Source organism: Neofelis nebulosa, chromosome 4 (genome assembly GCF_028018385.1).
Source record: "Neofelis nebulosa isolate mNeoNeb1 chromosome 4, mNeoNeb1.pri, whole genome shotgun sequence".
Classification (NCBI taxonomy): Eukaryota; Metazoa; Chordata; class Mammalia; order Carnivora; family Felidae; genus Neofelis; species Neofelis nebulosa.
Window position 1 is genome coordinate 6,233,800 of NC_080785.1, and position 11,106 is coordinate 6,244,905.

The 11,106-nt window shown below is 59.6% G+C and overlaps 2 protein-coding genes across 5 annotated transcripts in view; one reads left to right on the forward strand and one right to left on the reverse strand.

The window, feature by feature from the left end:
- AGAP3 (ArfGAP with GTPase domain, ankyrin repeat and PH domain 3) overlaps positions 1 to 5,561 on the reverse strand; it is a 55,566-nt gene extending 50,005 nt beyond the window's left edge. For 2 of the 4 annotated variants that reach the window (XM_058723793.1, XM_058723792.1), the window contains exon 1: positions 4,923 to 5,561. In XM_058723793.1, the coding sequence (XP_058579776.1) occupies positions 4,923 to 5,253 (331 nt within the window). In that variant the 5' untranslated portion in view covers positions 5,254 to 5,561. The remainder of the gene's footprint in view (positions 1 to 4,922) is intronic. The other 2 variants (XM_058723796.1, XM_058723795.1) reach the window with 2 other exon arrangements.
- A 2,811-nt stretch (positions 5,562 to 8,372) lies between these two features.
- TMUB1 (transmembrane and ubiquitin like domain containing 1) lies at positions 8,373 to 10,903 on the forward strand. The gene is made up of 3 exons (XM_058723802.1): positions 8,373 to 8,505; positions 9,389 to 9,807; positions 10,088 to 10,903. The coding sequence occupies exons 1-3, from the start codon at positions 8,392 to 8,394 to the stop codon at positions 10,437 to 10,439; spliced, it is 885 nt and encodes a 294-aa protein (XP_058579785.1). The 5' UTR covers positions 8,373 to 8,391; the 3' UTR covers positions 10,440 to 10,903.
- Positions 10,904 to 11,106: the final 203 nt, after the last annotated feature.

Consider the following 11,106-nt stretch of genomic DNA (forward strand, 5'->3'; position numbering starts at 1 on the left):
ATCTCATGGTTCCTGAGTTAGAGCCCGCCATCGGGCTCCTTGCTGACAGTGCAGAGCCTGTTTGGGATTCTCTCTCTCTCCCTCTCTCCGTCTCTCCCCTGCTTTCTCTCTCTCTCTCTCTCTCTCAAAAATAAGTAAGTAAACCTCAAAACAAAAAAGTTAAAAAAAAAAAAAAAAAAAGAAATGGTAGAGAAAAGTATGTAGCATGAGCTAGCCCCAGGGTACTTAGGAGCAAGAAGTGTCTTATTCGGAGGGTGTCGTCCACTTGGCAGAGAACAGAAGTTTAGGAACAGAGGATTGAATGGGCGGGGAAGGGGGGGGGCACCCTGCAGCCTGGAGGAGGTAGTCTTTCCATCCCTCTCCTGTGACCTTGAAGAAAGGGGTCTTGGTAAGTCTTCCCCAGGCTCTAACTTTTGCCCTGGTTTTGTTCAAATCTTGGCTTTATTCCCACCCCTCCCAACCCCTGCTTTGGCATCTCCTGCAGGCGGATCCGTTCAACCTCAGTCAGTCCAGCATGCTGGCGGGGCTCCCCCCTGCCTTCCACTGTGCTACATGCAACTGGGCCACACGGTAGGAGCTAAATAAATGTATCTGGAACAAACGCAGCTTTCCCAGGCCACTAGCACCCACCCAGATATCCTCTTTTTCAGAATTCCTAGAACTCATCTGTGCAAAGTCCTACCTAAGCCTCCAGGCCACCACCAGCCACTCATTCCTGAAACCAGCTAATTACCGGAACTCCAGGGTAAGTGACGGACCCAGATCCCTGGGCCCCCATCTCAAACCCACTGAATCAGATCCCTCGCAGGAAGCCTGGGAAACGTGCACTTCAGCAAGTCCCCCAGGTGAATGTTACCGCCAGGCTGGGGAACAGCCAGGAGAGAGTTTCCTGGTCTCCAAAATGCTATGATTGCCCTCCACCTGCCTCACCGCACGACGGGGCTTGCTGTCGGGACCTGGTCACGGGACACAGAGAAAGCAGGGTGGACTCAAGCCCCCAGGCAGGCCCGTGAGCTCCTTCTGAGCCCTCCCCAACACCTCTGCCTTCAGCTCAGGGCCCCCTTCCCTCTCCAGCCTAGGCTCAAACGCAACGGGAACACCTGTACCTCCTTACCCCAGTCCCTAACACTCCCCAACCCACGCCCATGGTGGCAGGCCCGCAGATCCTGAGTTCACCCTCAAGAGCGAGGTGGAAGGGAGAACGAATCAGCCCACTTTGGGAATGCTCAAAGGCACTTCATCGTTTTAAAAAAAAAATGCTGGAGAACAGGGCGCCTGGCTGGCTCAGTCGGTTGAGCCTCTGACTTCCCCTCAGGTCACGATCTCACAGTTCCTGAGTTCAAGCCCCACAGCGGGCTGTGTGCTAACAGCTCAGAGCCTGGAGCCTTCTTTGGACTCTGTGTCTCCCTTTCTCTCTGTCCCTCCCACTCATACTCTGTCTCCCTCTCTCCCTCTCTCTCTCTCTCTCTCTCTCAAAAATAAATAAATATTAAAAACAATATTTTTTTAATTTTGGAGGAAAACAAAGGGGGCGACAAGTCGCCCAGTTGACAAAGTCCGGTTCCTCCCCAAGTAGGAGCCACATGGCATACTTGTGGCCGAGGCCGGCTTCCTGGTCCTCCCTGTGGGCCCACAGGGCCCACTCCTGCTTGCACTCCCCTGGGGCAGACCTCCCGGGATTCACATCTCCTCAGAGACAAGCCTGCCTTTCCTGGCCACTTGCCGGGACCCCAGGTGGCTTCTTGCAGGAACTCATCCTGGCTCCTGGCTTACTTGGCCCAGCATCTGCATGTTCCATGTGCCCAGGCTGTCCCCTATCTGGACTGAGGCCGGTTCCTCTGCGGCCCTCTTTCTAGGCCACAGCCAGGAGACCAAGCAAGTCCTGAGAGCTCCTGCCTGAGGCCCCACACGAGCCCTGACTGATCAGCGTGGATCCCTCCTTTCTCCGAGCCTCAGTTTCCCCACCAGGGAGAAGAGCCTGGCTCAGAGGCTCTGCACACGGTGAATCTGCCAGTCCACCACCCCCACCTGCCGGGTACACTGCTTTCATGCCTTAAAACAGCCGGATGGACCCCTCTTCTCCTTCCTTGGCCTTTGGTGGGAAAGGAACTTTTCAAAAACAGCCTGCTTCCCCTCAAATCCTGTCCTGAGACAGGAAAGCGGAATGTTCCTCTGCTTCCTTCCTCCTACCCTGGCTGCGGGGTCTGAGGTGACTGAGTGAAGCAGGCAGAAGACAGGAGAGCAAGGTGCCATGGTGCTCCCTCAGTCCCAAATGGATTCCAACTGCGTCTCCTGGGTCACCTTCAGAGCTGGAACAAATAAATCCTTCACCGAAGTATTACCAGAGTGAGGCGGAAGCTTATTATACACTAGGAAAATGTCATCCCTTCCCACTAAGAGGCTCAGCCCTAGTAAACACAGACCGGCCTCCCAGCTACGGATGTGTTACGTAACAGTATCGCCTGGACCCAGGTTTGATGTTGGGCCCTGGCAGGGGGGCTCGGCCAGGCTCACAGGGAGCCGGGAAACGCCCCAAGAAGCTGCTCTCCTCCCTCCCCCAAGCAAGAAGGTGGGGACACTGCTTTACAAGGCAGCAGCAATATGGTTTGGCAGATGGAGGCTCTACAGCAAGGAAGGATATAGGGCAGAAATTGGAGGAGTTTTCTGGGTTGTTTTTTTTTTTTTTGGTTTGTTTTTTGGGGGGGTTATTTGTTTTTTTGTTTGGTTTTGTTTTTTGTTTTTCCCTGCCTGCCCAGAGCAGAAAATCTATGTGACAAAAGTGGTGAAGCAGGGGTGAGGTGGGTGATAAAGATGGATCCCAGGAGAGAGGCTGGACAAAACAGGAGAGCAGGAGGAGAGAGGTGCAAGGCCCCACCAAGGGAGAGCAGGGAAGCGGGGATCAGGAGGGCTGCGAATGGAGTGTGCGGAACAGCTGGGCCTGGTGACAATGAGACATCGGGTCCCAGGATTCACCATACCAAGCTTCCAGGCTAAGCAGACAGAACATGGGGTACTTCCAAACCGCAATGGGGAAGTTGGTCACGGGGGAGGGCTCTACGAAGAGAAATTCCGCCTAGCACGTTGAATTTAAGACAGGGACGAAAACTGAGCACGTCCCGGGAATCATGACCCTTGTGGCACAGAAGATGCCCAGCTGGAGGCCTCCTGAGTCCGGGCTGGGGGGGGAGGGGGGCGGGGATGGTCACAAGCCACTGCTAAGGAAGTTGGAGCTGGATGGGAACCCAGCTGATTCTGCCTCTCCCTGCTCTGGGAAGTGCTCTGAGGGAGGCATCCTCCCTCAGCCCCTACCTCGGGCTAGTCCATCAAGTCTCTTCGACAAAAGGAGCTGGGGGGAGGGGGGGTATCTGAGAGCTGTTCCTGAACTTCTACTTCCCCAGAGGGACAGTGACGCTCTGGGGAATGGCGACTCTCCCTGCCCCACCCATTTCAGATGGAGGAGGAAAAATTGGTCATCTCCTCTCTTTGGGGCCCTGGGCTCACACAAATGCCATCTCCTGGTCCCCAGCCACAACGGTGATTCAGGCCATTTACTTGGATCCATGTTAATGAGTTTTTCCCCGTCGCCTAATTAGTTCACTGTGAACTCAGCCTTGAGAGGAAAGAGGTAACAGAGGATTGGGGAAAGGACAGAAGGAAGTCAGCTTGGAGTGTGACAAGAAAAAGGCAGGACTCTGGGTCTAAATGGGGACTTCGGCTCCCAAAACACTGAATGCTCCTTCCCCAGCTGTGGGGACATCCAAAAGCAGGAAGGGAGTAGTGTTCAGGCACAGGAGCCCCGGAGCCTTACACAAGGAGGGGAAGGTGGGAGTGTGGCCCTAACTTCGAGGCCCAAGAAGTGGACAGGCCTTGCCCACAACTCCATGTCATCGCCAAAACACCTCGCAACCTGCCCTGCATTTCCGCTAAAGCTGAACCCACCACCTGCTTGCTGGGCGTCCCCCTTCCAATGGAGCGGGAGAGGAAGGAGATGACCCAGGGCGAGGCCCATCTGCCCCTTGGATGCTCAAAGGTCACCGTGCCACCAGGGAATCTGTGGGTGTGGTGCCCCCCCCCCCCCCACACACACACATCAGGGGTCGTGGGATATGTGCCGACAGCGTGAACCCATTTCCTCTGCGCCCCCGCCCCCAGCCGTGGCAGCCAAATTCCGGGGCTCAAGAGCCTAGAGAAAAGGGCGCTAGGCAGGGCAGTGGCCCGGGATTCTGGCATTTGACGCCCAGCGCCGTGTCCGTGGAGGTCAGACAGCGCCCCGCAGTCCCGCGCCCGCCTCCCGAGCGGCTCCTGGGTGCGCGGGGGACAGGACGAAAGCGCGGATGTACCGGCCGGTGCCTCCCACGCGGTCGCGCCGCCGGAGCCCCGCGCCAGGCCCGGCCTGCGCCCGCCTTGGCAGCGGCAGCGTGGGGGGTGTGCGTCGGGAAAGGGCGCCGCGGCGAGCGCCACCCTCCGGGGCCCGCGGGCGCTGGGCCCGGGAAGGCTGCCATCCACTAACGGGAGGCTCGATTCCCCCGCCCCGCCGCGGGGCAGGGCCGGGCCGGGGCAGCAGCCCCACCTCCCGGCCCGCCGAGGCCCTCCGCGGCGCCCACCCTCCCAAGGCATGCCTGGCCAGCTCCGGCCCCAGCCCCCCGCACCTCTGCGGCTCTGAGCGCACCTGTCCCCGGGGCGACACCACCCTCACGCCCTGGGGTACTAAGAACGGAAAACGTGTCCCCTGGCACGGGACCGGCCCCGAGCCCCAGTGTCCCCGGACGAGATACAGCGAAGCTTGGACGACCGCTCTGCAGCGCTGGCGATCAGTAAAACCGCGTGGCCAGGACCTCAGGCGCGCGACGACCCCAGACGGGGAGAGCGTGGCCGAGCCGGGCCACCGCGCCCCAGCTCCCGCAGACCCCGGCTCCGCTCACCCTCGATGGAGATGACGTGCTCCCGGATCTGGTTCTGCAGCGCCAAGTCCTCGATGCGCTCGATCAGGTCGTAGATGGCGTAGATATTGGGATGCACGGATTCGAAGCGTTGGATCTCGGCCCGGATGGCTGCCGAGTTGGAGAGCGCGAACTGCTGGGGGGGCCCTCCGGCCAGCTGCTGCGAGGGGCCGCCGCCGCCCCCGGCCCCCGGCCCCGCGCCGCCGAACTGCCCGCCGCCCCCCGCGCCGCCGCCGCCACCGCCGCCGCCCCCCGGCGCCGCCAGACTCGGCTGCTGCTGCGGGCTCTGCCCCCCGCCCGCCTGGAAGTTCATGGCTCTAGAGCCGCGGGGCCCGAGGCGGGCCCGGCCGGGGCCCGGGGCGGCGCTGCGGCGGCGGCGGTGGCGGGCGGGCGCGCGGGGCTGGCGGGGCCGGGACTAAGGAGCCGGCGGCGCGGGGCTAGCGCATGAGGCCGGAGGCCGGGGGCCGAGGCCGGGAGGCGCCGCCGGGCACGCTGTGGCCGCCGCTGCAGGGCGCTTCTCGGCGTCGCGATCCCGCTGCCTCGGAGCAGCCTCCAGCGGCAACAACAACGGGACCGGGAGCGCGCGGCCCGGGCCCTCCCCCCGCGTCATGCGCACGCACCGCCGCCCCCGCCAGCTCCGGCACACGCAGCCCGAGCCCCCCTCCCCGCCGCCCCCGCCCCTCCTGCGCGCCGGCCCCAGCGCCCCCGCCCCTCGCTCGCTAGCTGGCTCTGCAGCCTCCACCCCCAAGCCGCGCGCTCCAGCCCCGGCGCCCGGGCCCCTCCCACCTAGCCTTGGCCCTTCCGCCTCCTCTCCAGCCCCCACCCACACCCGCCGTGAGGGCCACCAGCCCGAAGTGGACAGCCGTTCTGGCCTCCTCCCGGCCCCGGCTCTCTCGTTCGCCTCCCTGCTCTGGTCTGGGTGGGGTGTCCGATCTTTGGGTAGTGCCCGAAACGGTGCCCTGCGCCCGAGGGTGCTGATGAACGCGGCAGATTGGCCGAGAAGGGCCTCCGGCCCAGGCACAGCTGTGCCTCACTTACACAGTTCTGCCTTTCAGCGAGACACGAGCCCCCTGTTCCCGTCCGAGATCATCCCCAGGGACCACTCTGTCCCCACGGTTCTCTCTCTGGTCCTCCCCTGGACTCTAGACTGGGGGCTGCGGCACAGAGCCTAGAAATCTGGGTTCCCTGCTTCCGTTTCCAGTTCTCCCTGAGAGCTTCCTTCATCAGCAGGGCCCTTGGAAATGACACTCTAAACAACAATCCCCACTCATCTTCAACCTTCCCCTAAAAGACTTTCCTTTGGGACCGGGACGGTTCACTGACTGCCACCACCCTGGTCCCGGCTGGTACACAGGCAAAGGAGATGAATCCAATATTATGCTTTCTTCTCCCCTCTCATCCGTTTCAAGAGACTCACCAGAGCCCACAATGCTCTCTTAATTGTCACCCCCTCGCCCACCCTGTGTTCCTGTCGGCTCCTTCCAGGGACAGGGAGCTCCCTTCAATGTCTCAGTTCCTCTGCATCCCCATTGCCAAAGCCATCAGCAGTCCTGCTAATCCACCTCCATCCCCAGTCTTTCTTAAAACGTGTAAGAGAGGGCATGTGCAGGGCACTGGCCCCAGCCAATCCAGGGCCATGCCCCGATGTCCTCTGGGACAGTTGACATATGTCAATCTCGATACACACACTTCCACCTCCCAGGCCAAGCTAGGTCTTTTCCCAGCAAACAGTTGACCCCCATTTGGCCATTCACATAACTCTGCCCCAGTCACCAAGGCAGTCACCTAAGTGTCTTATACCTTCTAAAGAACCAGGCACAAGCTACTCAATACCCGGGGCCTCCCTAGCTCCTGAAAGATTCAGGTTCTGTCTACACGTTTGACCTTACTGATGTCTTGTACCCTCTCCATGCTTCATCGGCAAAATATAGTAATTGAGCAAAACACCTAGCTCTCGTACTGTGTAATTCTAAAAGCAATAGCAAACACGTCTTTTAGATGCTTAACTAGAACGGACGGTAAGAATCTGCACCAGGTACCTCCCAGGAAAGATGCTGAGAGTAAAGAGTATCTCAAATGGGTTGTCCCAGCAGCCTAACAGATCTTCGTTAGGACTCGTGGGCTTGTCTACATGTCTGTCTCCTATTATTATATGAGCCGCATGAGAGCAGGGACAAGTTTACCTGTGTGATTCACCATTGTATTCCCAGCATCGTGCAGTGTGTGTGGCATTTGGTATACCTTTAATTAATGTTCCGCGTGCCTGGGTGGCTCAGTCGGTTAAGCATCCGACTCTTGGTTACGGCTCAGGTCATGATCTCAAGGGTCGTGAGATACAGCCCCGAGTCGAGTCGGGGCTGTGCTGACGGTGCAGAGCCTCCTTAGGAGTCTCTCTCTTCCCCTCCCCCCTCTCAAAATAAATACACTTAAAAATGTTTCTAGAATAAATGAATGAATGAGAGGGAAGGAACTAGAGAGAAGTCAGGTCTGTCTGTCATACATCTAAACTGGCTTTCCCAAGGCAACACTTGGGGTACTTGCTCCCACAGGTAAGCATGAATGGAAACTGTAGGGTACATTGCTTTTCATCAAGACTGGCCTATAAAACCCAGACATGAGATCTCTGTGGCCCAGAGGAAGGAGGGGAAAGCCATAATTAGCTGACCCAAGCCAGGCTGGGGCTCAATGTCCTCTACACAGTGACACTCTGAGGACCCAGTTTCCAAGCCCAGATCTGGGTGGAGAGAGTGTACTAATACTAGGTGAACAAATACCTACTGTGTAACAGATCCCTTACATCGTTTTCATGCTTATTTAATAAAACCTAATTTCTTCCTTAGAATTTCATTATGAAATTATGCTTTAGGAACAAAGAAATTAAGATTCAAAGAGATTCAGTAGCGCACCCAAGGTTATACAGGTGATAAACACAGGATAAGGGATCGATCGGCATCTGTGCCAGGCTCCAAGGTCCATGCTTCTTGCACAGTCTTACAGGGGCAAGGGGAAAGGACGAGGGAAACAAGACAGCACAAGCCACCGTGGCCAGGCTTGGGGAGGGGTGCGTAACCAACCTGATGAGACAGCCCATGGGTACTGGGCTCTGAGCCAAAGAGTCAATTTAGGGGGCCCACAGTGCCTTTTGGCGTTCACTCTGACATAAGAGCAGACCGGGATAGGGGCCACCTGAGCTCTCCAGTCACTGCATCTGTTAACACGGGGACTCTGACGTGCTCTAGCTGACGTTGGTTTTTGTAGTGACAGATGCCCTGGATGCCAGCAGGGGAGGGGGCGGATCCTACTGTCGCCCAAACCTCAGGGGACTAGCAAGCCCGCCCCCGCGCGCCCCTCAGCGTCTTGCGGGCACCAGGACTATCCTGCAGATCCCCGCACGTGGGTCCGCAGGGTGGAGGGCGGGAAATGCGCACCGCGCAGGACTACAAGTCCCACAATGCTTCGGGCGGCGGCGGCAGGGAAGGAGGGGGTGCCTTCAGGTGTCCGCGACCTCGGCGCCTCCCGCCCGGAAGTGCCCGAGGGTCCGCTATGGAGCTGGCGGAGCCGGGCGGTGAGTTCCTGCGCGTTGACCGCGCCCACCCCACCGCCCCGGGCCCCAGCTGGCCCCCTCTCGTCCCGCCCCCGGTTCTCCGGTTGCCCTAACGCGGCTCCCGGGGGGCGGGAAGATGGGAGGGGTGATGGAAGAGCTGGGGGTAGGGAGGGCGAAGTCCGGATTCCTGGGCGGGATCTGGGGTCCGCCTGCGGACTGGGTTTGGAGAGGCTTCCAGAAGAGGCGCGGAGTCGGGCCGCCACGGGGTGGGCCTTCAGTAGACTGGAGGGGCCAATTTGGGTCGGGGGATGGCAACCATTGGAAGCTCCGAATTGCCAAAGGGCGGAGATTGACGTGTGGTGTGGGGAAGCCTTGGGAAGCAGTCCCCATCCGCGGATGGCGTTTGGTTAAATGATAACGGGGCGGGGGGCGGGGGAAAGAAACCCATTTTCTATCCCCTTGGAGCACCTTTAATGATGGAGGAGTAGATGAGCGTTGGGATGAAATAGACGAAGGAGTAGATAAACTCTGGGACAGTAGATGGGAGACTAGGTCAGCTTTGGGGTGAAGTTCGGTGAGGGTTGAATTTAGGGAAGAGGTTGCTTAGAATGTCAAGGCCCTTAAGTCGGGAGAGTGTTTGGATGAATGGAGGAGCGGGCTGAAGACCTAGAACTCAGTTTAGAGCAAGTTAGGACTCGGGATTTGGTGATGCGAAGGGGCACTTGAAGCAAGGTTGGGACATCAGGTTTCAGAGCGGTAATGTGCCCTAGGGTGGAGCTTGCGTAAGCGGGAGAGGGATAAAGACTGTGGGAGAGTTTGGTGGGGTGGCTTCAGGAGCCTGTGGAAGTTCAGAGGGCTGTTGGCCAGCGATCCAGCCCCTCATGGGTTCTTTGTGCCTCCCCAGCTCAGTAGCGTGGCAGGCAAGGCAGGTGCCATGGCCTTGATTGAAGGGGTGGGTGATGAGGTGACCATCCTTTTCGCGGTGCTTGCCTGCCTTCTGGTGCTGGCTCTCGCCTGGGTCTCAACACACACCGCGGAGGGCGCCGACCCACTGCCCCAGCCATCAGGGACTCCAACACCAGCACAGCCCAGTGAAGCCATGGCGGTCACCGGCAGCATCAGAGGGGAGGCCCCAGGAGCCGAAACTCCCAGCTTGAGACACAGAGGTCAGGCTGCACAGCCAGAGCCTGGCATGGGGCTCTCAGCAACGTCACCAACCCCGGACTCCCCCCAGGAGCCCCTAGTGCTCCGGCTGAAATTCCTCAACGATTCAGAGCAGGTGGCCAGGGCCTGGCCCCACGATACCATTGGCTCCCTGAAAAGGTAAGCTGGGATGGGGACAGGAAAGAAAATTCTAAAGAGTGGGGTGGCAATGATCACAGACCCAGAGAGGCCACGAGAGATCGGAGACCTCCCCCTCATTCTATAGAGGAGGGAACTGAGGTCCCCACATGGCACATTGTATTGTTCCCCCATAGAAGGAAGGGACCCCCTTAGAGGCCACCAACTGGGTGGTGGGTGGAGGCAAAGGTGAGTGTTGTTCTGGGCAAGGGACCAGGATTGCCTGAGGCCTGCTCTCTTACCCAGGTCCCTCTCTCCTCAGGACCCAGTTTCCCGGCCGGGAACAGCAGGTGCGACTCATTTACCAAGGGCAACTGCTAGGAGACGACACCCAGACTCTGGGCAGCCTTCACCTCCCACCCAACTGCGTTCTCCACTGCCACGTGTCCACACGCGTGGGTCCCCCACATCCCCCTTGCCCACCGGGGTCAGAGCCAGGCCCCTCCGGGCTGGAAATAGGCAGCCTGCTGCTGCCTCTCCTGCTTCTGCTGCTGCTGCTGCTCTGGTATTGCCAGATCCAGTACCGGCCCTTCTTTCCCCTGACCGCCACTCTGGGTCTGGCCGGCTTCACCCTGCTCCTCAGCCTCCTGGCCTTTGCCATGTACCGCCCGTAGTGCCTCCACGGGCTCTCGGCAGTGTCGCTGGCCCCTCCGGACCTTGCTCCCCACGACACAGTGGGAGTTGTTGTCTGCCCAGGCCCACCACTCCCGCCTGCCTCTTCCCACTACCCTGGAGCCCAGCGCTGCGCAGCAGAGCGCTCCGGGAGTCGGCCGAGGCCCCTCCCTGTGACCTCCATGGCTCTGGGCCACCTCCTGGGGCTGCTGGCGCTCAGCCCCCATTGACAGTCAGGTCTTCAGGGTCAGGCAGCTGCTGTCACTGCCTTGGCCCTGGGCAGAGCCAGGCTACAACCCTGGGCCCATCTTAGTATTCTGTCTGAGGACCCAGCCACTTCTAGTCCCTAAGAGCTCCTTGGGCTGATTTGGGGACCCAAGGACTGCGGGGCGCTGGTGAAGGGGAGCTGGGAGGGGCAGAGGACTTCTCTGGAACATGTGCAGATTAAATAACTGTGAAGTTTTCACTCTCCGTGTGTGTCTCTGAGTGTGCGGGCCCGCGGGGGTGTTGGGCGGGAAGCCCTTGCCCACTGGGAGAAAAGGAGCGAAGGGAGCGGACTGAGCTCTCCGGGTGTCCAACCAACCTTACACGACCCGCCGCCGACTTCCGCTCTCTGTTCGCCGGAGCCTCAGAGCCGGGCCTTCTGGCTCCGCCCCCGGCACCGCCCAG